Raw genomic sequence first — 27,611 nt, 5'->3', positions numbered from 1 at the left:
CTTCTTTTATACCCTTTCTTGCCAGCCACGCTGTGGAGTACTTGGACGCGTGTGATGGAGCATTGTCCTGCATGAAAATCATGTTTTTCTTGAAGGATGCAGACTTCTTCCTGTACCACTGCTTGAAGAAGGTGTCTTCCAGAAACTGGCAGTAGGACTGGGAGTTGAGCTTGACTCCATCCTCAACCCGAAAAGGCCCCACAAGCTCATCTTTGATGATACCAGCCCAAACCAGTACTCCACCTCCACCTTGCTGGCGTCTGAGTCGGACTGGAGCTCTCTGCCCTTTACCAATCCAGCCACGGGCCCATCCATCTGGCCCATCAAGACTCACTCTCATTTCATCAGTCCATAAAACCTTAGAAAAATCAGTCTTGAGATATTTCTTGGCCCAGTCTTGACGTTTCAGCTTGTGTGTCTTGTTCAGTGGTGGTCGTCTTTCAGCCTTTCTTACCTTGGCCATGTCTCTGAGTATTGCACACCTTGTGCTTTTGGGCACTCCAGTGATGTTGCAGCTCTGAAATATGGCCAAACTGGTGGCAAGTGGCATCTTGGCAGCTGCACGCTTGACTTTTCTCAGTTCATGGGCAGTTATTTTGCGCCTTGGTTTTTCCACACGCTTCTTGCGACCCTGTTGACTATTTTGAATGAAACGCTTGATTGTTCGATGATCACTCTTCAGAAGCTTTGCAATTTTAAGAGTGCTGCATCCCTCTGCAAGATATCTCACTATTTTTGACTTTTCTGAGCCTGTCAAGTCCTTCTTTTGACCCATTTTGCCAAAGGAAAGGAATGCACACCTAATATAGGGTGTTGATGTCGTTAGACCACACCCCTTCTCATTACAGAGATGCACATCACCTAATATGCTTAATTGGTAGTAGGCTTTCGAGACTATACAGCTTGGAGTAAGACAACATGCATAAAGAGGATGATGTGGTCAAAATACTCATTTGCCTAATAATTCTGCACGCAGTGTATTTTCAGTTGTTTCACACTTGTTTGTTATGTATATAATTTCACATGTGTTAATGCATAGTTTTGATGCCTTCATAGTCATGAAAATAAAGAAAACTCTTTGAATGAGAAGGTGTGTCCAAACTTTTGGTCTGTACTGTATCACCCTGTGTTCTTTCTTACCCTATTCCCACCTCTTCCACATGCAAAGCGGCTGCCTTAATTTTGAGAAGCGAGTATTTGAGTAGACACAGAAGTGGGATGGTTACGCTGATAATAGCGTTATCGCCGCTCACCATCTGTGTTGATTCCTCAAAGTTGCGTAAAACCTCACAGAGGTCAGACATCAATGCCCACTCCTCGCTTGTGAAGAGTGAAAGCTGACTGGAAAGGCGACGACCATGTTGCAGCTGGTATTCCACTACTGCCCTCTGCAGCTTACAAAGCCTGGCCAACATGTGGAATGTGGAGTTCCAGCACGTGCTCACGTCACACAACAGTCGATGAGCTGGAAATTGCAAGCCCTGCTGCAGCGTTGCCAGACAGGCGGAAGCTGTCGATGACTTGCGGCACACATGGCGCACCTTCACCAGTAGCTCAGGCCACAGCTCATTCTGGTCCCTTATCCTCTGCCATAGCTCTGCTGTGGTGTGCCGTTTGTCACCTAAGCAGATCAGTTTAAGCACGGCCTGTTGCCGCTTCCTCACTGCAGTGCTACACTGCCTCCAGCTACTGACTGATGGCTGACTGATGCTGCAAGATGATAATTCAGAAGTGGAAGTGGAGAAGGAGGCAGAGAAGGGGGCTTGCAGCCACTAACGTAGGTGGCGGCTGAAAACCTGATGAAAGAAGGGCCCGCAATCTGTGCCATCCCAGGGTATGACTCGCTCCCAGCCTCCACAATGTTCACCCAGTCAGGGAAATGTAGCGTCCCTGGCCAAAAGCACTTGTCCATGTGACAGTCGTTAAGTGGACCTTCCCAATAACTGCGTTGGTCAGGGCACGGGTGATGTTGTGGGACACATGCAGGTGTACAACGAGACAGCCGCCGCCCTCAGAATGCGGAAAGCCTCAGTGTCCACAAGCCTAAATGGCAACATTTCCAGGGTCAGCAATTTGGAAAGGTGCGCATTTAGTGCTATGGTCTGTGGGGGTGTGGCTGGGTAGGTGCACTTTCGTTCAAAGGCCTTGGGTAAAGACATCTGTACGCTGTGCTGGGACAGAAGTGGATGAGCTAGTTGATGGTGCTTGCAAAGGTCCAGGTGCATGGCGGGAGGCATCCGTGCCTGCGTCTTGGACGGGGGATTGGCCAGCACGTAATACAGGGGAAAAGGAAGCAGTGGTGTGACCCGCATACACTAGTTGTGGACCCAGGCGTTTGGCCCACCTATTAGGGTGCATTGATGCCATGTGCCGGATCATGCTGGTGGTGGTGAGGTTGCTAGTGTTCACGCCCTTGCTCATTTTTGCTAACAAACCTCTTGAGACACTAATTGCAGTTGACTTATTGGCAACTGTGTCTCATCATCATCATCATCATCCACCTCGGGAAACACAAATAGACCATTCCCCACCGTCATCTTCTTCTGACTGTGGATGCTCCAGAGCAGGGCTGGCCAACCTGCGGCTCTCCAGCTGTTATAAAACTACAATTTCCACCATGCCATGCTGTAGACTGATAGCTGAAGGCTGTCTGGGCATGCTGGGAGTTGTAGTTTTGCAACAGCTGGAGAGCCGCAGGTTGGCCAGCCCTGCTCCAGAGTTTGGGAATCAGGGCAAAAGATTTCCTCATGTCCCTCTTCAAGCGGGCTTGGCGAGAGGCCCAAATTAAGGAATGGCGATGAAAACAGCTCCTCTGAATATCCGAGTGTGGGACATTTGTTTGCCAAGACTCTCCATGGTGGGTGGAAGGAGTATCAGGGTGAGGATTCTGTTGATCAGACTCTTGGCTACTGAGACTGGACTTTGTGGAAGACAGGGTGGTGCTTAACCGACTTGAAGCATTATCTGCTGCAATCCAACCGACCACCTGGTCGCACTGGTCTGACTTCGAGAGTGGTGTCCTGCGCCGCCCTGCAAACTGGGACATTAAGTTAGGTATCGTGGATGAGTGTGTTTCTTGTGCTCTGGCAGCAGGCACAGTTTCACCGCGCCCAGGGCCACGGACATTGCGTGCACCATCAGCAGCACGGCCACTTCCCCATCCCTTACTGCTCGCCTTACGCAAATTAAATGGTATATATGCTTGCAAGTATGTCACACGTACAGTAGCGCAGGTTTTGTAAGTGTATGCGCAAATAAAGTACACAGAATGTCACAGATATTTTTAGGATGCGCACACGTTATACAGGAGGTATAGCGCAAGTAATGTTGCTGTTACCACCGCCTAATAAAAAATTACACTGAATGAATGTCACAGATATTTAGAATGCACAAACGTTATACAGGAAGTATAGTGCAAGTAATGTCGCTGTCACCAGCGGCTAATAAAAAATTACACTGAATTAACCACTTCCCATCTGGGCCATTTGCCCCCTTCCTGACCAGGCCAAATTTTGCAAAACTGACATATCTCAATTTATGTGGTAATAACTTTGGAACGCCTTTATTTATCCAAGTCATTCAGAGATTCTTTTCTCGTGACACATTGTACTTCATGATAGTCATAAATTTGAGTCAAAATATTTCACCTTTATTTATGAAAAAAAAACAAATTTACCCAAAAATTTGATACCTCATAAAATATTTATTATTTAACATTCCCCATATGTCTACTTTATGTTGGCATCATTTTGGAAATGTCATTTTATTTTTTTAGGACGTTAGAAGGCTTAGAAGTTTAGAAGCAATTCTTCAAATTTTTAAGAAAATTGCCAAAACCCACTTTTTAAGGACCAGTTCAGGTCTGAAGTCACTTTGTGGGGCCTACATAGTGGATACCCCCATAAATGACCCCATTGTAGAAACTACACCCCTCAAGGTATTCAAAACCGATTTTACAAACTTTGTTAACCCTTTAGGCGTTCCACAAGAATTAAAGGAAAATGGAGATCAAATTTTTAAATTTCACATTTTTGGCAGATCTTCCATTTTAATCAATTTTTTTCTTTAACACATCGATGGTTAACAGCCAAACAAAACTCAATATTTATTACCCAGATTCTGCGGTTTACAGAAACACCCCACATGTGGTCATAAACTGCTGTATGGGCACACGGCAGGGCGCAGAAGAAAAGGAACTCCACATGGTTTTTAGATGCCATGTCCTATTTGAAGCCCCCTGATGCACCCTTACAGTAGAAACTCCCAAGAAGTGACCCCATTTTGGAAACTAGGGGATAAGGTGCCAATTTTATTAGTACTATTTTTGGGTACATATGATTTTTTGATCATTCATTATAACACTTTATGGGGCAAGGTGACCAAAAAATTGGTTGTTTTAGCACAGTTTCTATTTATTTATTTTTACAGCGTTCACCTGAGGGGTTCAGTCAAGTGAAATTTTTATAGAGCAGATTGTTATGGACGTGGCGATACCTAATATGTATACTTTTTCTCATTTATTAAAGTTTTACACAATAATAGCATTTTTGAAACAAAAAAATTATGTTTTAATGTGTCCATGTTCTGAGAGCTATAGTTTTTTTATTTTTTGAGAGATTTTCTTATGTAGGGGCTCATTTTTTGCGGGATGAGGTGACGGTTTTATTGGTACTATTTTGTAGGACATACGCGTTTTTGGTCACTTGGTGTTGCACCTTTTGTGATGCAAGGTGGCAAAAATTGCTTGTTTTGCCACATTTTTCTTTTTTTTTTTTTTACGGTGTTCACCCGAGGGGTTAGGTCATGTGATATTTTTATAGAGCTGGTTTTTACGGACGCGGCAATACCTAATATGTATACTTTTTTTTATTTGTTTCACTTTAATACAATAATAGCATTTTTGAAACCAAAAAAATGATGTTTTAGTGTCTCCATGTTCTAAGAGCTATAGTTTTTTTATTTTTTGAGAGATTTTCTTATGTAGGGGCTAATTTTTTGCGGGATGAGGTGACGGTTTTATTGGTACCATTTTGTGGGACATACGCGTTTTTGATCACTTGGTGTTGCACCTTTTGTGATGCAAGGTGACAAAAATTGCTTGTTTTGACACAGTATTTTTTTTTTTTTTACGGTGTTCACCCGAGGGGTTAGGTCATGTGATATTTTTATAGAGCTGTTTTTTACGGACGCGGCAATACCAAATATGTCTATTTTATTTTATTTTTTCTATTTTTAATTTTTTTTTTTTATTCCTTACTTGGGAACTTTTTTTTTTTTTACATGTGAAACTTTTTTTATTTTATTTTTTCAACCCTTTATTTTTTATTTTTTATTTTACACTTTTCGTCCCCCATAAGGTCATACAAGACCTCTGGGGGACATTTGCTTCACTTTTTCATTTTTTTTTCACTGTTGATTTCTCCTGTAACTGGGGCTGACATAGTAGCCCCAGTTACAGGACAAATGCACCCCTAGAGAGGCTGTACAGCAGCAATCCAGCGCTGTACAGCCTCAGAGCAGGGCTGATCGAGGTCTCTGAGAGACCTCACACAGCTCCTGCACACTCCGGTCACGGCGGTCACATGACCGCCGGGCCGGAACAGGAAGCGCTGTGTCTGCAGCGATCTAGAAGGCAGGGACACCTGGGCACTGTCCCTGCCTTGTCTTAGGGTTGCCCTGCTGTCACTGACAGCGGGCAACCCGATCAGCAGCTGCACGATTAGCGTGCAGCTGCACTTTCTGAAAAGACGTTCTGGAACGTCCGTTCAGAAATAGACGTCCACCCATAGGACGTTTATATCCTATGGGCGGACGTGAAGCGGTTAATGTCCCTGATATTTCGGATACACAAATGTTATACAGGAGATGTAGCGCAGGTAATGTAACTGTCCGCAGCGGACACCATCTACAGAAAAAGTACACTGGATGTCACAGATTTTTTAGGCTGCGCACACGTTATACAGGAGATGTAGTGCAGGTAATGTAACTGTCCGCAGCGGACACAGTCTACAGAAAAAGTACACTGGATGTCACAGATACTTTTAGGCTGCGCACACGTCACACACGAGATGTAGCGCAGAAAATGATGATTACACTTACCGGTAATCGGATTTTCCTGACCCCACGACAGCACCACTGAGAGATGGCTCTGCCTCCATGGACAGGAAACCTGTAGCATAAAAAAGGTGGAGCCACGCTCCCACCTCAGTGGGTTTACAGAGTATGAGAGGGACTCCCCTTTTGGTTAATACAATATCTATATCTTTTTTTTTTTTGCATCTCACCACGTGAAATTTAACACCAACCACCACCTTAGGGAGGGAATTAGACGGGTGCTGTCGTGGGGTCAGGAAAATCCGATTACCGGTAAGTGTAATCATAATTTTTCCCCTCCCCATGACAGCACCACTGAGAGAGATTACGTAGAATTCAAGGGTGGGTGACAACCTCTAATACCTTAGTACCAAAAAGGAGGTCAGAGATGGAGTCAAGCTGAAGTCTATAGTGCTTATAGAAGGTAGACGTGGCCGCCCTGCAGATTTGGTCAATAGAAACGCTAGACCTTTCTGCCCAGGAGGTAGACACCGCCCTAGTAGAGTGAGCCTTCAAAGATAGTGGAGGAGAAAGACCAGAACAGGAGTAGGCTAAGGAAATTAGCTCCCGAATCCACCTAGCGATGGTACTTTTGGAGGCAGCATTACCTTTCCTAGCCCCAGCATACAAGACTAATAAGGACAAGGATTTTCTCCAGTCTTTGGATCTCCCTAGGTACTGGATCAGGCACCTTCTTACGTCTAATAAGTGCCATCTTTCTTCATCCTCAGATTTTGGCTCTGGAAAAAAAGACTGGGAGAACTATCTCCTGGAACCTGTTAGTTTTAGAAGGTACTTTAGGAATGAATTTTAGATCTGGTCTTAGTATCACCCTATCCTCGCGTATGGTCATAAATGGGGGATTAATAGATAGGGCCTGAAGCTCGCTAACTGAAATAAGAGCTATCAACATAACCAACTTTAACGTGAGATTTTTAATCGAGCAATCCTCGATGGGCTCAAATGGTCGAGTGGTCAAGGCTTTTAAAACCAAGTTCAAGTCCCAGGGGGGAAATCTGGGTCCCTTGACTGGTGCAACCCTATCCACTGCCCTGAAGAACCTGACTTTCCAGGGATCCATGGCCAGGCTCCTACCGCTTAAACCTGAGAGGGACGAAACCTGAACCTTCTCTGCAAAGATAACCCTCTCTGCAAAAATTCTAAGACCTGTCTGGTGAAAATCCTCTCTGGCCAAATACTGGTGTCAAGACCTGCAAAGGATAGGAATCTCTTCTATATTCTGGCGTAAATAGTGTTAGTCACTTTTTTCCTGCTTCTGAGAATAGTAGAAATTAGCGCTTCTGAGAATCCCTCCTTAATTAAGTGTGCCCTTTCAATCTCCATGCCGTAAAATGTAATGATTCTACCTCTGGGTGCATCTGCTACCGACATGGACCATGCCCTCCTTGGCCAAAAGGGGGCGATCACTATCATGTCCGATTTTTCTTCCCTTATTTTTTTGAGAACTCTGGGAAGGAGTTGAAGAGGGGGAAAGTCATATCCCAGATTAAATTCCCATTCTAGGAGGAAGGCATCCACCCCAAATGGGGATTCGTAAGGACTGAGGGAGCAAAACCTTGCTACCTGTCTGTTCTCCCTGGTGGCAAAAAGATCTATTTCTGGTACACCCCATAGATCCACGATTTTCAGAAATATTGACGGGTCTAGGGACCACTCTCCCTGTTTCAAACGATGACGGCTTAAAAAGTCGGCCTGGACATTCTCCTTCCCCTTCATATGCAGAGCGGATATGTGAGTTAAACGAACTTCTATCACTGAGAATATCATCTCTGTTTCCCTCATTAAAGATCGGGATTTGGTACCTCCCTGACGGTTTAGGTATGACACCACCGTTCTGTTGTCTGACATGATCCTGACATGCTGGTGCTGTAGTTCTGGAAGGGCTGTCCTTAAGGCTAATAATACTGCTCTCAATTCTTTTCTGTTGGAAGAGAACTGCTTCTGTAACGGGGACCAGTTTCCCTGCCTCAACTGACCCCGGAGGCTGGCGTCTGTTGTAATCACTACTGGATCGGGGTAATTCAACGGGATACCCTGGTCTAAGTTTTCTACCTCCAACCACCAGTTGAGGGAGATAAGGGTTTTCTGGCTGAGATTCTTCTGGGAGTCCAAGGTTATTTCCCTTCGTCTTGTTGTATTCAATATTTCCCCCTGTAATACTCTTGAATGAAACTGTGCCCATCGTACCGCTGGGATGCAGGCAGTCATTAATCCTAGTAGGGACATTGCCTTTCGGACTGACATACTCGGATTCTCCTGAGCTCTCCGGGCCTCGTTCTGGATTCTGGTTATCTTTTCTGACGGAAGAAACGTCCTTTGTTGCACAGAGTCCAGCTGTAATCCCAAGAATGTCTGGCTTGTGCTGGGTTCTAACTTGGATTTCTTTAAATTGATTATTCAGCCCAAATGCTCTAGGATCTGAATTACCGTTTGGACAGAATTCCGACATTTTTCTCGTGTTTTTGCTATAATCAGGAAGTCGTCTAGATAGGGTAGAAACAGAATATCTTCCTTCCGAATAAAGGATGCCACTTCCGCCATCACCTTGGTAAAGGTTCTTGGAGCCGTTGATAAGCCAAAGGGCATGGCCTGAAACTGTAGGTGTCTGGTTCCCCTGTTCTCTACAACCACTACCCTCAGAAATTTCTGGAAGCGGGGATGCATCGGGATATGTAGATATGTGTCTTTCAAATCTAACACCGCCATGAAACATCCCTGAAAAACTAAATGAATTGCAGACTTTATGGTTTCCATCTTGAATTTTTTTTTTATCACCAGAGATTTGTTTAATTGTTTTAAATTTATAATTGTTCGGTAGGAGCAGTCCGTTTTTTTGACTAAGAACAGAGTAGAGTAGAAGCCCTTCCCCTGTTATGCCCTTGGTACCGGTACTAACACTTTTTTCTCCATCAGCTGATCCACCTCCTTTGACAATTTTTGGGATTTTTTTGTAACCACAAATCTTTGAGGACAATGTCCTCTGAACTGCAGTTTTAAACCCTCTGTTACAATTCCAGTCACCCATTTTCCTGCAATTTCTCTCCAGGCGGAGGGAAAGAATTTAAGTCTCCCTCCTACCTGTAGTCTGGCGTCTTTTCTTTTGACAGCTTGTCCTTCTGGGAGGAGGAGGAACTTCCAAACATGAAGCCTCTACCGCCTGACCCCCTTGGTTTGGGAAACTGATCTCTATCCCCCGGCTGTCTCTTTCCCTGAAACCTGGAGGCATTCTGAAAGGGACATCTGTAAGGTCTAAACTGTGAGAAGAAGGATTCCTGAGGCATTCTCTTTTTCCTATCTGCTGCTTTTTCTAAGAGGGCATCCAGCTCTGGGCCAAACAAAAACTGTCCCTGACAGGGGATACTACACAAACGTTGTTTAGAGGCCATGTCGCCTCCCCTCCAGTTCTTAAGCCAAAGGGCTCTACGGGCAGAGTTTGAAGTAGAAGCAGATCTGGCTGCCAAACGAACCGCCTCAACGGAAGCATCAGAGATAGAAAATCCGCCGCCTTCTGCAGGGTTGGCAATGAATTTAAAATCTGATCCCTAGGACACTTATCCCTTAACTGTCCCTCTAGTCTCTCAAGCCACAAGGCTAAGGACCTGGCCGAAACTGTTGCTGCTATGTTTGGTCTAAAAGAAGCTGTAGATGCTTCCCAAGTATTCTTGAGGCAAGAGTCTATTTTTTTGTCTAGCGGGTCCTTTAAAAATCCCATATCATCAAATGGTAAAGAAGATCTCCTGGAAACCTTAGAAATGGCCACATCTAATTTAGGTGCTTTATCCCATGAAGTAGTAGCCTCTTCTTCAAAGGGGTACTTTCTCTTAAAATTTTTACTGACAAAGGCTTTTTTGTCCGGCTTCTTCCATTCCTTTTCAACTAAAGCCGATATGCTCTTATGTAAGGGAAAACATCTTCTTTTCTTTTCACGCAATCCCTCAAAGACTGTGTCCGCCATAGACCTGTCTTCCCTGACGTCCTCTAGTTCTAGCGTAGCCCTAATAGTTTTAAGCAATTTTTCCATATCAGTTACAGGGAATAGAAATTTTTTCTCTTGCTCCTCTTCCGTTAAGGATGAATCTTCCGACCTCTCGTCCCTATCCTCCTCACTAATACCTATAGACTCAATGTCTGAATCACTCTTTTCTACCGATCTTTTAGGCTTTTTAGATGTTTTAAGGGATTCCTTAACTTCCGATTTAATCAGCTTTCTACTGTCTTTCATGAAATTTGGGGATTCTTCCGCCAGGGTCTTCTCAATACAATCCTGACCATTTTTTTTCCCGGTATATGAAGTAGACAAGGGGCATTTACACAATGCACATTCCTTTTTTGATACGGCTTTTTTAGGTGCCATCTAAAAAACCAAACGATAGATACGAAAGACATACATTAATATCTTCATTAAAATCCTGTGTCTTACCTCTTTAGAAGCATCTTCTATACCGGCGTCTGTTTTTCAGTTTCTGCTTCCTCTGGTCTCTTATCCTCTTACATTTCTGGAGGCATAGAGGATAATGGTCAATATGCCGCAGGGAACAGCACCTCTCCTCAGAGTTCCACATGTTCCCTGGGAGCGCTGTGCCTGAAACCGTATCGGTCTGTCTCTCACCCTCTTCTGATCCGCCTGGAAAAACGCTGAGGAGGAGAAAAAAACTGGTGGCCCAGAGTTTTAGTGAGGTCAGCCGACCTCAATGTGCTCCGAAACCGCCGAACTGAGAGACCATTCTTTTATTTCCGGTCACCTGACCGGAACCCGTCTGTGGAACGCACATCTTACCTGACATCATTCCCGCGACTTCCGGTTTGGCGCTCCAGGGTGCTCCACTGCTCCGGCTTCAGCCTGCAGTCCCCACGGGGTGCGCGCCTGGGACAGCCGCCCTCTGGCGTGTCCCCCATCAGCTGCTCTCCTGCATCGCGGCCCCACTCCTTTGAGGGACCGGTGTCTTCAGCCTCAGGACGAACGGTTGGCCTGGACCAACCCCCATCCCTCAGGTAAACTCCACACCTGGACTAAGGCTGGCATGACCCATGGCTCTCTAGGCTTTCCTAGGATTTCCAAGCCATGGGTCCCTAGAAGAGAAACTTGCTACAAGTCTCCTGCTCCAGGGACAGGAAACCTCACTGAGGTGGGAGAGTGGCTCCACCTTTTTTATGCTACAGGTTTCCTGTCCATGGAGGCGGAGCCATCTCTCAGTGGTGCTGTCGTGGGGGAGGGGGAAAATGTTGCTGTCACCAGCGGCGAAAAAAATGACACTGAATGTCACTAATATTTCGGAAGTGCTAACGTTATACAGGAGATATTTTTAGGCTGCACACACGTTAGAGAGGAGATGTAGCGCAGATAATGTCGCTGTCTGCAGAGGCCAAACAACTGCAAGCTATTTAGCGCAGGTTGCGCTAAAAATATATATTGCTGCCAGATACAACTATAGTCCTTAAAAGGAGTTTAAGGGCTATAACAAGTATAAAAATTAAAATATTCCTATTTCACTCCCTATGTGAGAGATGGGAATCCATTTTGTCTCTGAGTACAAAGGCTCTTGGTGGAAAAATACTGAATGCTGACGTGGCACTATGGGAGATGGAGAGGGTTAAATAGAAAAAGGCTATATGCAGATAATAAGATGTGTGTGTGATAGAACCCACACAACAGTTACCTCTTTAGCAGAAACTAGTCTGAGCCAGGAAGTGCAGGAGGGAAGAGGAATGGAAATCATACGTATGGTCTTATGATCTGTATCTTGTAACCGCAAATTTCATGGTTTGAAGCCTATATTATTGTGAGCTTGTCTTTATATTAAACAGAGACTTATTCAATTCTCCCAAGTACTCAATACTTATTTGCCATAATAATTTGGAACTCTCTCTCCCTTCTGCTCTCCCTGACTAAGGGCTCGTTCTCACGAACATTTTTTGCGTTTCATATATGGGCCATTTTTTGTGTTCTGTATACGGAACCTTTTATTTCAATGGTTCCACAAAAAAAATTGAATGTTCTCGGTATGCATTCCGTATTTCCGTTTTTCCGTTCCAAGATAGAACATGTCCTATTATTGCCCGCAAATCACGTTCCGTGTCTTCTTTCAATTCAATGGGTCCGCAAAAAAAAAACAGAACACATACGGAATGTACTCCGTATGTGTTCCGTATCTGCAGAACCATCTATTGAAAATTTTATGCCCAGCCCAATTTTTTCTATGTAATTACTGTATATATATGCCATATGGAAAAACGGAACGAAACCGGAAACACTACTGAAACAAAAAACGGATCTGATAAAAACAGCCCGCAAAACACTGAAAAAGTCATAGGGTCATGTGAATGAGCCCTAAGACTGAGCCTAACACGTGTCATATATAGCACCCGATGACGCGCTCCGGCAAACCAATCACTGTAATGCCAGTAGCCAACATGGCTACGGCATTACAGTGAATGGAAGTACTTACCTGCATGTTTATTGGCTGCGTAGCAGCCAACAAACGTGCGAGGAGGAGAATCGAGCATCACGCTCGAGCACCCGCGGTATTCGGCCGAACACCGCGATGTGCCAAGCATCGTGATGCTCGAGTAAAATTAGTGTTCGGCCGAGCATGCTCGCCCAACACTAGTGACCACCATAAAAACACATAGGGGAGGTCACTAACTGGCTAAACAAGAAGATGGCTTCTCTCATGTTTAACAAGAGCCGATTTCTGTCTAAAACATTTCCCACATTCTGAACATGAAAATGGCTTCTCCCCTGTGTGAATTTTCTGATGTCTATTAAGAGCTGATTTGTTGGGAAAACATTTCCCACATTCTGAACATGAAAATGGCTTCTCCCCTGTGTGAATTCTCTGATGTATAAATAGAGATGATTTATGGGTAAAACATTTCTCACATTCTGAACATGAAAATGGCTTCTCCCCTGTGTGATTTCTCTGATGTTTAAATAAAGATGTTTTACGGGTAAAACATTTCTCACATTCTGAACATGAAAATGGCATCTCTCCTGTGTGAATTCTCTGATGTGTATCAAGAGCTGATTTCTGATGAAAACATTTTTCACATTCTGAACATGAAAATGGCTTCTCCCCTGTGTGACGTCTCTGATGTGTGACAAGTTCTGATTTACATCTGAAACATTTTCTACATTCTAAACATGAAAATGGCTTCTCCCCTGTGTGAGTTTTCTGATGTAGAACAAAAGAAGATTTACTGTAAAAGCATTTTCCACATTCTGAACATAAAAATGGCTTCTCCCCTGTGTGACATCTCTGATGTGTGACAAGTTCTGATTTACATCTGAAACATTTTTTACATTCTAAACATGAAAATGGCTTCTCCCCTGTGTGAGTTTTCTGATGTGTGCCAAGTTCTGATTTACATCTAAAATATTTCCCACATTCTGAACATGAAAATGGCTTCTCCCCTGTGTGAATTCTCTGATGTTTAAATAGAGATATTTTCTGGGTAAAACATTTCCCACATTCTGAACATGAAAATGGCTTCTCCCCTGTGTGAATTCTGTGATGTTTAAATAGAGATGATTTACGGGTAAAACATTTCTCACATTCTGAACATGAAAATGGCTTCCCTCTTACATGAGCTGTTTGATGTTTAACACCTCTTTTACGACTTTTATTCTGTGTTACAGTCTGTGATGAATCAGAAGATCGGACCTGTTTAAAAGGATCAAATGATATATTTTTTCTCTGATTGGATGAAGGTATATCTTGGATGCTGGAATGCTCTCCTTTTGTATCTCGTGTGATACCACGATCATCTACTTCAAAATCTAAAGATACCAGATGTTTCTCTGAGATCCCAGTACAGTCATCTGCCAAGAATAAAACAGATTATTGATAAATAATTTACCATAAAATTCTATTGAAATTTTATAAAATTTCTGTATAAGAAAAATAAAAATCCACATAAAGTACAAGGCATGGCGCAAAAATTCAAGTATCAATTGACTGAAACAGTGATGGCCAAACAGATCACAATCTAATAGTAGATCAAAAGGCATAAGTAGAAATGGTCGGCCACCACCTTGAGAAACTTCCCTGCAACCTCCACCCAATTAGTAATTTAAAAGATATATAAATAAAACATTTTCTAGCGCTGAGCAAGAGGTGCTGAATGCCCCCTTAGTTCCCCACACAATAGTTAACTCCCCTCAGTGTCCCTTTCACAGTGGAATTTCCCCTTAGTGCCCTCTTCACAGTACTGATAATCAAAAAGTGTCCACACTCAGTAGATTGTCCCCTTCATGTCTCCGAACAGTAGTTATGCCCCCATACAATAATGCTTCCCTTTAGTGGCCCAACACATTGTGCCCCCCCGCAGTAGTGCTGTCCCTTAGTGTCCCCCCTTATAGTAGTAGGGCTCCTGTACTATGAATAAAATAAAAAAGTAATACCGAGCACATCATGTTCCCAGCAGCAGACATGATGTGATGATGTCATCTCTCCTGCTGAGCAGCGCACAGGCCGGGGGATTATCTCTGGTCTGTGCTCTCTCCTACTCAGCCCAGCAGGTGCAATGAGATTAGTGTATCACACCTGCTGCTGGTGAGAATGCAGGCCGGGGAATGAGATCTGGGCTATAATGGATGACAGATAAAGGAGCTGGACTCGGAGAGAGGAAGGTGAGTAGAAGGGCAAGTAAGAAGCACAGTAAGATGTCACTGACCATTGGAGAGCTTCTCAACATGATTTTTTTCCTTGAGATATAATTACTATTGATAATATGCAGAGTTAGTCACTTGGGTCAGGAGATCTTGGGGTCTTTATTGACCGTCAGGTAGGAAATATCTGCTGTTCAGAGGTGAGACTTTTTTGTATTACCTCTTAAGGCTACATGCACATGACACAATGTCAGTTTTTCATGGCCATTTTTCAACAATTTATGTATCCCATTCCAGGCTGTTTGGATGTTTTGCATCCATTTTTAATTGCTGTTGAAAATGTCCATTAAAATTTTTTTTTTCATTACAAACCCCCGCAGTATACATAATGTCCCCCAGAGAAGCCTCTAGCAGTAATAATGTGCAGGGTTTTATTTCTAAGGCAAAAATATGCAGGCTCTTCTCCTGATGGTGAAGGATCTGCATAGAGCTGAGCGAAGTTTAAAAAAAATTCTATTTGGCTGCTTAGCTGATCTTCAACAAGAAAATCTATTTGTTACGAATTACCTTGTCACAAAATCGCTTTCCATTGTATGGAGTGGGCGCAATGACGAGGAACGGCGATCATGCCACCTCTCATTATTTAACTTCCCAGGGGCTGCGTTCAATGCAGATTGCGGCATCTGTGCCTCACATTCAGTCTTTCAGGGGTTAACCAGGAGTTTAAGGGTTTAAGGGTTACCGCAAAGCACAAGGTAATTCGGCTTCGCAACAAATAAAAAATTTCCTGAAATTTGGATCAAAGTCCACTTTGGATACTTCAATTCGCACAACACTAGACCTGCACTGCCAGTGCGGTGACGCCACCATGTGTTCCTAGCGGTAATGCTGGGAGCACATGGTGAAGTCATCGTGTTGGTAGCACAGGTCGTTCAGCATCAACAGAGGAACAACTGACTCTGTGCGTGCAAGTGGATAAGGCCAATGTCTACTAGAGTACCCTTTTTAAATGGCCGTTAAATGAGTGCACTCCTGTCTAATGGCCGTTAAAACGGTCCCATCGATTTAAATGGGGTCCATCTGGCAGTGAAAACGGACAAAATACGACATGTCCTATTTTTCACAACTACTACTCACTGCAAATAGCCATGTGAATAGCTTCATTGATGTCAATTCATTTTTTAAATTGTTGTCCTTAGCCTGCAGCTCTTCCCGATTACACAAATAACATATAGCGCCAAAGAATAATCAATTGATATGAACATCATAATCATCACTGTAGCTAGGACACTGTGCACACCAAGGTCTTTCCAAATCTCAGTCCGGTCACTCTCAAGTAAACAATCTGCATGTCGCACACCATAAAGTTAGCCTTTTTTTCATGGATTTATGCAATTCTGTGCCAAGATGTAAATGAGGGTGATTGTTACACCCAATGTCTGCCAGGAAAATTATCGTAGAGAGTCAGGGAGAGTCATCAATCAATCAGGTTTTTGCCAGGGAGAGTGAAGGGAAAGACTAGGGATTCCAAAGAAGAAGTGTGTGTGTGTTGTGTAGAATAGGGAGAAGTAATGCAGCCGAGAGAAGACCTGTGGATGACTGTGCCTGCTATCAGAAGTCCGCAGTGGTGCGTTTCTGTGAATTATATTTACACAGTAAATGTAAATTTTGTTGCTACTTGTTCAATTTCATTAGACCAGCATATAGGTGATCAACACCGATACACAGGCCAGCAAACAAAAGTATATGGGAGTGAGAACGAATTTAGGCCCAAATTCAATTTCCTATTTCACACATTATTAATAATTTTTTGGGGATTTGGTGTTGTTCATTATATTCAAAGTAGCAGCATATTTACGTTTTTACTACACCAATACACAGAGTAGTGCACAATGTTATCTGAGAGGCCCAAAAATGTCAGGACTACGGAAGGGTTCCAAACGAAAAACCCTGTGCCAGAATGTGGGTGGTAGCAGCACCAACTATCCGGCCAGAAGTAGTGGTAGTAGTATTGGTAGGCCGCAGTATAGTTGAGGAGAAAGAGGATGAGATTGTGGATTGGAAGGCTCCTCTCAGTCGCAGCAGGATAACGTGGAGGTTACTTCAGAGTCTGACACCATGCCATAGAGCCAGGGGTCACAACGTTCCTCCAGCTTCTCCTTGCAGCCCCAAAGATGCTTTCAGTGGAGTCCTCCCTGTCCATGCCTAGATGGGCGGCTTCTTATTTCCTAAGAAGTTGCAATAAAACCCCACCACGCTCTACGGCAGACAGTCAAAAGAGTCTCCCTGTTGACGACTTGTATGAGAGCAGTCCGCGTTTGTACTGCCCTAAGGAGGAGGCCGCAGACCCCAGGCATAGCCATGTGAGTGGTGGTACAAGTGGCCCTAGTAGCCACGGTATTGATGTTGAGGGCAGTGACAGTGGCCGTCAAGGCAGAGCAAGGGAAGGATGGCAGAGAACCCACCATGATATCCCAAAGTCTGATAGAAGTGAAAAGGAGGGTGAGGACTCTGATGACGATTGTGTGCTGGACAGAACCTGGGAGCAGGATCCAGGTGCTGAGAAGGTGGCAACATCAGAGGAGAAGTGGTCACGTACCTCTTAAAGAACAGCCATGGCCATGTCTGCTTCGTATTCTGGTGATGACGCTGAAGCTGTGGATGGGTTAGGCCCAAAACTTGCAGCTGAGCTGGGCTTAGCTATGGCTTCTACCTCTGCTGTGTGAGTATCCCGTCTGGCAGTTTTTTTCATGCTGCCGGAAGACAAAAGCACAGCCTTGTGCAAGAGCAAAATATGATGTGAGCAGGCAAACCCAAACATAGGCGCCACAGCTTTATAAAATCCACAAACAATTGCAGGGACCGCGCTGATACCAGCAGTAATAGACACAATGCAGACTTCATCACACGCTCCAGCAGGCAGCTGTTATCAATCCACTCCTATGGACGTCTCCTGCAGCGTCTTGCTACCAACTGAAATTTCAATATACGGCACCAGTTCAAAGTCCATGTAGTAAAAAGCATTTCATAAAATCGCACCCGACCCGGGTTTCGCCTTAGCCTTCGTCAGGGGTTAAGGAACTGAATTCCCTCAGACTCGATGTTAAATATCCTTCCCAGATTGCTCTGGAGCAACACCCAACTTCCGTTATATCCGGAGGGCAGGTGACATATATGTAATACAAACATCAATAATACAAAAATATCAAATAGAAACATGTTACAAACATTATCCACATGCGCTTCGCATGGGCAATATAAAAAAAGTTACCTGCATGGCGCAACCTAGTGGTGCAGCACTTTGAAATAAGTACAGTGGCTAGCGCATGGCGCTGGCTAAGTCCAGGAGAATGTCCCAGCACTTCAGTCACTCTTACATGATGAGCAACGCTTTTCTGGACCTGCAGCGACAGAAAGGCTGAGCCAGAAAGAAGCATTTCCTCAGGCACTCTGGCCAGAATGACCACCTATATGCTCACTTGCTTATGCAGTGACGGGTGTATTGTTGACATCAAGCAGTCTGATGATTACTGGATAACCATGCTTTTAGACCCACTATACCAAGGCAAAATGGGGGAATGTTTTCCTCTGGCAGAAAGAAAGGACAAATTACGTTACTACCAGGAAACACTGTGTGCGCAGCTTGCGGCAGCTTAAGGAAAGCTGACGTCTGCTGCCAGTGTGTCTCAAAGGGAGGCCTCCCCGCTGAATCACTCCTATCCCCCAGTCATGGGTGGCAGAAGCTGCAGCAGCAGTCATTTCTGTCTCTTCAACATGATAGAGCAGTTTTTCCACGTGCCACGCCGGACTGAGGCCAGTCAGCAAGCCGATATCTCCCGCCTCAACCCCCACATTTAGGCATACCTGAACTATGGCCAGTCTCTGTTACATACCCAGTTCCCTGACCACATGGATTTCTTGACAGGCAGACTGGAAAAGTGGCCCGAACTGGCAAAAGTGACCCGAACTCTACTTTCTTGCCCTGCCTCCAGGGTCAACTCGGAGAGGGTTTTTAGCACCGCGGGGGAGGGGGCGTGGTGACACCCAAATGGACCAAGTTGTCCTCCGCCAGTGTCCAAAACATCACTTTTTGCAAAATGAACCAAACCTGCATTCAGGAGGATTTTCATGCTCCTCTGGCTCGGCTGATTATGATGTATAGCCCTTGCCCGCCTCACCGCCGGTGCCCCATCTTGCTACTCCTGTCTGTCTGCCTAACTAACAACCATCACATTGTGCATGGCTACTGCATGCTGCGGCCTGCATCCTGCCACATATGCCATTTTCCAAACATCATGTTCTGTATGGCTGCTGCTGCATCATGCCTCTTGCCAACCACCATGTTCCCCCTAAGAAACTTTTCTCCTGAACCAAAACTTTTTTATAAATTCAGTGAAAACCAATTTTGACTGGTTTGCTCATCTGTAATACACAGCATCCAAAGATAATGAAAAGTGTAACGCTAGAGATTAACACATTTCTTGAAATTCGTTTCAGGTATAATTCTGATGAATCAGTCAAAAGAGTCAATTAGGGAACAAACTCAACCAGAATCGAATGTGTTCCAATTGGCCTGATAATCTGTGTATGACTCTCTGGTGGATTTAGTTATTGGTATCCGCTGGAGGTGTGTGAAGATCTTCATGGATCCATTTCTCATTCATTTTCACAAATGTAAAATTTTCTACACTTTCTTCCTTGGATCACCAAGATAAATAGGGAGGCTGATCAGCACCTTAGTGAGCAGCCGAACAGGGAGCAAAAGGGGAGGATTAACTCAATCAGTGCTGCAAGGAAGTTTACAGAGCACTAGTCCCAATACACATAAGAAGAGTGGAGCAACGACCACAAAGCAGAGCAGGACAGTGGCGGACATGGACTGTCAGCCTAAGGCCTCATGCACTCGGCCGTTTCCCGGCCGTGGCCCTATTGCGGCACGAAAACATAGGGTCTGCAATATGCGGGCACCAGCTCTGTGCTCCCCGCAATCCGGAGCTGCGGTGCCAAACGGAGGCACAGAATCCCATGGAAGTTTCCGTGGTGTTTCTGTCCGTGCCTCTGCACCGAAAAAAAATAGAACAGGTGCGGTGCGGGCGGATCACAGACCCATTCCATGGGACTCAATCTGTTACGGCCGCCGCACGGTCCCCAATGCACGGAACGGCCGCACAATGGCAATGTACATGAGGCCTAACACACTTTTCATTATTTTTGGATGTTTTGCATATAAATGAATTGCAAGCACTTGATGTAAATCCACAAAATGCAAGAATTTAAGGTGAGGACCATGCACTTTGTTTATATGGGAGTGACGGAACTGAGATTAAGAGAGACCTCAGTGTGAACTGTGTTCTAGTCGTAGTAATGACTGTGATGTTTGGGTTTGGGGTAAGGACATTTCTGATGGAAGATCCTCAGGTTTTGACCTGCAGTCACAGATTGGTGACAGTAATACTGATGCAGTAGTATTATAGTAAGGAATGGAGCCAAGTGTCGTCACTAGGAGATCGGTCAAAATGCAACTGGTCAGAAGGACAAGAGCATGTTCAGAAACGTGGCCGAGGATCAAAGACAGAAGGACAATAGGTTCCTGGTATACAATTCAAAAAGACAAGGCAGTAGTGTGGTCAGGAGGAGAATCAAATACAGCAGCCAATAGCAATACATAGGAAGAAGCAAGGAAAGGAATTTAGCTCCATCACCAGGCAGTACATGCCAGGATGATTCCTCCTTTTATATGGACCTACTTGCAATCCAGAATTTGCTCAAGGTTTATAATCTGCTGTGGATTCGAGGGCGGAGGCAAAATGTGACATGATTTTTATAAAAAGAAACTTGATATCGAGAGAGTGCAGAAAGGACATGGAATTTCCATTTTGATGAGTGTAACGCCGGGAATGACAAGCTGTAAGGTTATCATAATAGAGGAAGTAGCAGGAGTGGAGAAGATCTGCAGATGATGAAATTGTCAAGCACCTAGTTTCAGTCTGTGGCATGTGGGAGGGACATAGAAGCCAGATTAAAAGAAAGTGGTTTTAAATACATTCTTTCCACTTTTTATCATTTGCAATTCATTAAAGGGCTTCTCCAAGATAGGTCATCAATATGAGATCAGTGCAGGGTCAGAGTCCCTGCAACCCACCAGTCAGCTGTCTTAAGAAGCATCAGGGTTCGCCGGAGCTCCAGTGCACGCCGTGGCCTCCTTACAGCTTATCAAGCACAGCGCTGTCTATTACATAGTGGCTGTACTTGGCATTGCAGCTCAGACCTAATCAACTGAATCAGACTGAGCTGCGCCCATATGAAAGATCACCTATAACGTTATCACATTTTCATCCATTTTTTATTAGAATTTTAACTAGATCTGTGAATATAACGCTGAGAAAACGAAAGACAGAACCTAAAAATGTAAAATTGTATTATCCAGTGAAAGAGTAGAATCTGTCTTCTCTGCTTTACTTAGTGGTCACTACTCACCTGGGCTGTTATCTGTAGGAATGTCCTCTGTACTCTGCTCATCACCCCTCACATATGTCTCTGTAGGATTAATATTGCTCAGATCTTCACCCGGATTCACAAGCTGTGAAACAAATATTGTAGAAGTCATCAGACGGTTGGAGAAATCGAGTGGAAGGTTTTATACGACCAGAGAAGATCAGTAGGAAGGGAGTAGCCTGTTAGATATCTATAGATGCATTGTAACACAGGCAAAAGCTGAAAATATGGGTACAACTCAATTATGGTTGACAACTTTTAGTATCACATGGTGTAAGCGGAGGACTGCTCCAAAAATTGTAGTCTAACCCTTGTGCAACCACAAAAGGTCTGCAGCAGTTCACAGAGAAGGTCAACTTAAAAGTCTCCATAGGCAGAAAATTGTGAGAAGAACCATCTCCGCCTCACTCATTACGTAACATAAAACATATAATAATGGTGGATAAAACAACATTGGACACAATATCTACAAAGCCTTCTACAGGTCATAGGGACACATTTTATGAGACTTTATTTCCATCTACCTGATCATCCTGTGGGACATTGTGATGTTCTTCTGAACCATCCTGTGGAAGAAGAGGACTGGGACATCTCTCCGGTGTTCTTATCTCTTCCTTAACTGTAGGAAACACATCCAGTGACTGAATTCATTCCTTACATACAGATAATGAGAGGTGTACATTTAGTCATGTCTATTACCTTGGTATGTGAGGGGCTGGTGATCCTCCATCATGACGTCCTTGTACTGATCTTTGTGTCCTTCTAAATACTCCCACTCCTCCATGGAGAAATAGACAGTGACATCCTGACACCTTATAGGAACCTGACAACACAATGATACAGTCATCACCCAGATCCCTTCATAGCATTCCTGTCACGAGGGTGTCAAGAGCCACGCCTGACTCCGTTATACCTGGGGTCAGGAAGTCGCAGCGGGTGGCTGCGCGCTCTATGTATAAAGATAGTGCTGTTTCTTAATAGTAGCTTTCTGGGTTTGCCTTGCAACCCTTTTTGGCTCACTCAGGGATCCGTAGCTCCTTCTCCTCAGCTGTTTCTTGTCCAGCACTCCCAACCTCCTTATATTCCCCTCTCCCACTTCTCTGGTTGCCAGATATAGAGCTTCCTGCCTGGACTTCTATAGTGACCCACTGGAGCTGTGTAGCTGAGATTCCTGGTTGTTGTTCCAAAGCGTTACCCTCCGGATCCCTGTTGGGCTTCTGTTGTCTGCTGTTGTCGCCCACCTGGGATTATATGTTTTGTCTGTATTGTCTGTCCTCTCCTTGGTGTTTTCCTTTACGTAGGGCTCATCTTAGGGAAAGCCAGGGTTTAGGCACGTGATCGGCGTACGGGTGAGGAGCCCATCTAGGGACGTCAGGGCAGTCAGGTGCCAGCCTCAAGGTGAGTTAGGAGTCACCACCTTTCCCTCTCCCTTGGACAGGGCCTTCCCTTTTCCCTCCCCTTGCGTCACGTATGTGATCGGCACGCCGGTCATGACAATTCCTGTATAATGTCCCTGCATTCCCAGCAGTGTCACCTCTCCAGTCAGCAGCTCAATCATCTTGTTGGTGAGTTCTAGGATCTTCTCTCTATTGATTTCCTCATGTATCAGGGTTGGGCTCAGGGTTCTTCCCCGTCCTTCAGACACAGGGACCTGACAGCGCTCACTAGAGGTCTTCTTCACTACTGTGTAGTCCTGGTTATGAAAAACACAGTAATAAATATCACTCCATACATCTCCAGAGTCCCTCACCTCTCCAGTCATGTTCATCTGTTAGTAACATAGATAAGATGATGTAATGTGACATCATCAGAACCTCTCACCTCTCCACTAAACTGGAAGAGGATCTCTAGGGTAAGATTTATTATACTCTCCGCCATCTTGTCCCTGTCCATTCTTGTCGGGTAAATCCGGAAAAGGATCTTATATAGAAGATATACTGTGCGGATCCTATATTGTAAGAACCTGAATGGAGAGAAGATGAGAATGTAAAATCATAAAGAATCTGATGTAAAATACAATTACTGAAGTTAACAGCAGGAGACATTGAAGGAGATAATAAATTGTAGATATTATGTTCTCTCTTTTTGTATAAATTGGAACATGAGTTGAATAGCTTAGTCCTGGCCGATCCATGTGTGAGGTCAAAGCAATTTCATTGTATGTCATACCTTCCTACAGCAAATGAAAGATGTCATTAGTGATGCCAGTATGAACAGCACGTGACCGCTATTGACCATCATAGACCCCAATGGTCAGGTGATATACATACTGCCATAGGAGCTCCGACCAATGTTGTCGCTGCAGTTATGTATACAGACTGAAGGAGACCACAGGAGCCTCAGTGCTGGAGCAGTGGAGGATTCTACAGGTCCTATATTATCTGTGTAATTGTAAAACGCGGTGGAATATGTTGGCGATAAATAAATAAAGAATATTATTACTACATAGACAGACATTGGGTTGGCAGATTTCTGCTCATGACTAGAGATGAGTAAATCAAAGTTGATGAAGTGGAATTCGATCCGAATTTCTGTAAAAATCCTGGTAACAAATCACATTTTTCCTAAAATGGCTGCTGCACATTTTACAAAGTGAAAGTAAGAATGAGGGAGAACACACAGCCAATGCAGACAGCCAATTAGCAGCCAGCCAGCCCCTGGGAGGTCAAAGCCTATAAATAGCCTCCTCATGCCCGGTCTCTGCCATTTTACAGTGAACTTAGTGCAGGGAGAGATATGACAGGTGCTAGGGACAGTGATCAGGAAAGACTTTATTAAAAAAAAAAAGATTGAGCAGTTAGGGTTTTAGGGTGTATTTAGTTTATATATAAGTACTTGCGGTCTGGCATGCTGCACGGGTGAAGAAACTGCGTTCTTCGGGCTTAAGAAAAAAAAGGCCACAGATAACCCGAAAAGGGTTAGCCTCAACCGGTAGTTGCGGAGTTGGTGTGAAATAGCGGCCGGATACTACACACTTTAGGGTGACTTCACACTTCAGTTATTTGATCAGTTATTACTATCATTTTTTGCAAGCCAGCCAGTAGTGAAGACTACTCGGAGATAAGGTGAAATGGAAAGATCTGCACCTGTTCTGTATTTTTGACCCAATCCTGGTTTGATTCTACACATTTTAGGGTCTTCAAATTCTTTTACACTTAGTTTGATGCGCCAATCAGTAGTTGCGGAGTTGGTGCGAAATTGTGGCCTGACACTGTTGCTCTTTTACCCTTGCAGTTAATGTTACGGTACAGTCTGTCTGACAGACAGGTGAGAAGGAGAGGTCCGCTGCTTCCTCAGGTAGGCGGGCAAGTAGCGACGGAAGCTGGTGTTGCAAGCGGTCAGACACGTAACTGACCAAATAAGTAAAGTGTGCAGTGATTCTAAGAGCGACGCCCATCATCTGCGTGTCATACTGACTCCCTATGCATTTTCCTGCAATGCACAGTGTTCTACACCACTATACAGGCTCTCCGCAGCCAGGAATAGCTGTTTTTTAACGCGATTCGTCACAAATAAATTCGGATCGAATCAAATTTTTTGGTGAAATTCAGCGAACTGCCAGAATCAAATTTTTTAGATATTCGCTCATCTCTACACACGACCACACAGATGTAGCGGTTGAATAGATTTATTTTTAACAAGCTGCATGACGAAATACAGCGGTCCTTAACCCGTAGGATACCGGAGGTTTTTTCATTTTTGCGTTTTCATTATTTCTTCTCTGAGCCATAACTTTTTTATTTTTCCGTTCACATAGCTGTATGGGGATTATTTTTTGCGGGACACGCTGTACTTTCTAATGCCATCATTTAATATGGCATAAAATGTAGTGGGAAGCAGAATAAAAATTCCAAATGGGTTGGAATTGGAAAAAAAACACAATTACACCTCCGTTTTATGGGTTTTGTTCCTATTTGTGGAAAAACTGACCTGTGGCCTTCATTCTCTGGATCGGCACAATTACAACGATACCACATATGTATAGGTTTTTATGTCTAATAAGTTTAAAAATGAATGTAGACTTTGAGAAAAAAAATGTCTGACCCCCCCCCCATAAGTTTTTCATAGTTATATCTACTGAGCTGTGTGGGGACTCATTTTTTGTGGAACAATCTGTCGTTTTTATTATTGATACCATTTTGGAGTGTGTGTGACTTTTTGATCACATTTTATTACAATTTTTTTTTTTGGTAAGAAAAGCGATTTTTTTGTTTTTTTATGTTTTTATTTTATTATTCTACGGAAAGGGGGTGATTAAAAATATAATTAAAAAAAATAAATTTATAAATGTTTAACATTTTATTTAACTTTTTTTATGATTTTGAAGCTCGGATTTGAGCCAACAAAAATCTGAACAATCTTGGATTTTTTAGAGCCATTAATTGTTCTGAATTGCTCATTTCTTATGTAGGCCTGCCACCTGCTGGCCAAAACAAGAATTGCAGTATCAATACCCTGGGTCTCTTCAGCAAGACCCAGCACATTGAAACCAATTACCGGCATCCTCATTGGCCACAGATGATGCCGGTAAGAAGCCTGGAAGCACAAGGTTTCGAGTTTTTCACCCTTTAAATGCCGTGATTTCACTTGATCACGGCATCTAAAGGCTTTAATGACCGCGACCGGCCTGCTGCACGCTCGAGCGGGTGCAATGTTTTCCCATCAGTCCAGCGCCTTACATGTATGGCGCTAGAAGCAAAGGGGTTAAAGGGTTTCTCTGTCACAGGGACATAGATATAGGGGAAGCTTCTGCTTTGGGGCCCAAACTCAGAAGGGGCCCACTTAGGAGGAAGATGAAAAGATTTTATTGTCAGGGTCCCCTCAACAGTATACAGTGACATCCACAGCGCCCCCATAACAGTGACATCCACAGCGCCCCCATAACAGTGACATCCACAGTGTTAAATTAATTCGGCCACTGATATCACACTGCCAACATACAGAGGGTGATACCCCACATCTTATACAGGGTGGGCCATTTATATGGATACACCTTAATAAAATGGGAATGGTTGTTGATATTAACTTCCTGTTTGTGGCACATTAGTATATGTGAGGGGGGAAACTTTTCAAGATGGGTGGTGACCATGGCGGCCATTTTGAAGTCGGCCATTTTGAATCCAACTTTTGTTTTTTCAATAGGAAGAGGGTCATGTGACACATCAAACTTATTGGGAATTTCACACGAAAAACAATGGTGTGCTTGGTTTTAACGTAACTTTATTCTTTCATGAGTTATTTACAAGTTTCTCTTTGTTTACAGCCATTGACATGTCGCCGAGGTTAACACGTGAGGAGCGGATAGAAATTGTGTTGATGTCTGGTGAACGCAGTAACCGGGTCATTGCAGCAGATTTCAATGCAAGACACCCTACGAGACCACCCATCTCCCATGCTACAGTTAGCAAACTGCTTGCTAAGTTTCGTGAAACTGGTTCAGTGTTGGATTTGCCAAAATGTGGACGCATGAAATCTGTCTCTAATGAAGAAACATCAGTGGCTGTCCTAGCTTCATTCAGCAAGAGCCCACAGCGTAGCACTCGCCGCATGTCACTGGAGACTGGCATTAGTCGAACATCCCTTCGGCGGATATTAGCTACTCACAAATGGCACCCTTACAAACTCCAGCTACTGCAGCATCTCAAGGAGGATGACCCAGATCGGCGCACTGAATTTGCAGAATGGGCAAAACAAAAATTGGAACAGGACCCTCAGTTTACGCAGAAGATTTTGTTCAGTGATGAGGCAAACTTTTATGTGAATGGTGAAGTTAACAAACAAAACCACCGCTATTGGTCTGACACTAACCCACATTGGATAGATCCCTCCAAGACTGTTGGAACAAAAAAAATGATGGTATGGTGTGGTATATGGGGTACAAAGATAGTGGGGCCATTCTTCATCAATGGAAACCTCAAGGCCACTGGATATGCGAAATTGCTACATGATGATGTGTTTCCCTCTTTATGCACTGAAGCTGGCACGTTCCCTGAGTTTTTCCAGCAAGATGGTGCACCACCACATTATGGGTGTCAGGTCCAAGCATTCCTAGATGAACAGTTTCCTGGAAAGTGGATTGGTCGTCGTGGGCCAGTTGAATGGCCCCCAAGGTCTCCCGATCTGACCCCCTTAGACAATTGTCTATGCTGTGAATATACGAGATGTGCAGCACCTGAAACTACGGATACTGGAAGCCTGTGCTAGCATTTCTCTTGCGGTGTTGCTATCAGTGTGTGAAGAGTGGGAGAAGAGGGTTGCATTGACAATCCAACACAATGGGCAGCACAATGAACACATTTTATAAGTGGTCAGAAACTTGTAAATAACTCATGAAAGAATAAAGTTACGTTAAAACCAAGCACTCCATTGTCTTTCTTGTGAAATTCCCAATAAG

At 44.1% G+C, this 27,611-nt stretch overlaps 1 protein-coding gene across 2 annotated transcripts in view; it reads right to left on the bottom strand.

Annotated features, from left to right (window-relative positions):
* LOC121003535 (gastrula zinc finger protein XlCGF26.1-like) overlaps positions 1-27,611 on the bottom strand; it is a 1,829,815-nt gene that overhangs the window by 499,063 nt on the left and 1,303,141 nt on the right. Inside the window, exon 7 of one of the 2 annotated variants that reach the window (XM_040435434.1) lies at positions 12,665-13,933. The exons of the other annotated variant lie outside the window; for it this stretch is intronic. Coding sequence (XP_040291368.1) covers positions 12,762-13,933 — 1,172 coding nt within the window. The 3' untranslated portion in view covers positions 12,665-12,761. Of the gene's footprint in view, positions 1-12,664; positions 13,934-27,611 lie in introns of those variants that run through there. 2 annotated transcript variants of the gene reach the window in all.

This window comes from Bufo bufo, chromosome 6 (genome assembly GCF_905171765.1).
Source record: "Bufo bufo chromosome 6, aBufBuf1.1, whole genome shotgun sequence".
Classification (NCBI taxonomy): domain Eukaryota; kingdom Metazoa; phylum Chordata; class Amphibia; order Anura; family Bufonidae; genus Bufo; species Bufo bufo.
This window is presented reverse-complemented; position numbering and strand designations above follow the sequence as displayed.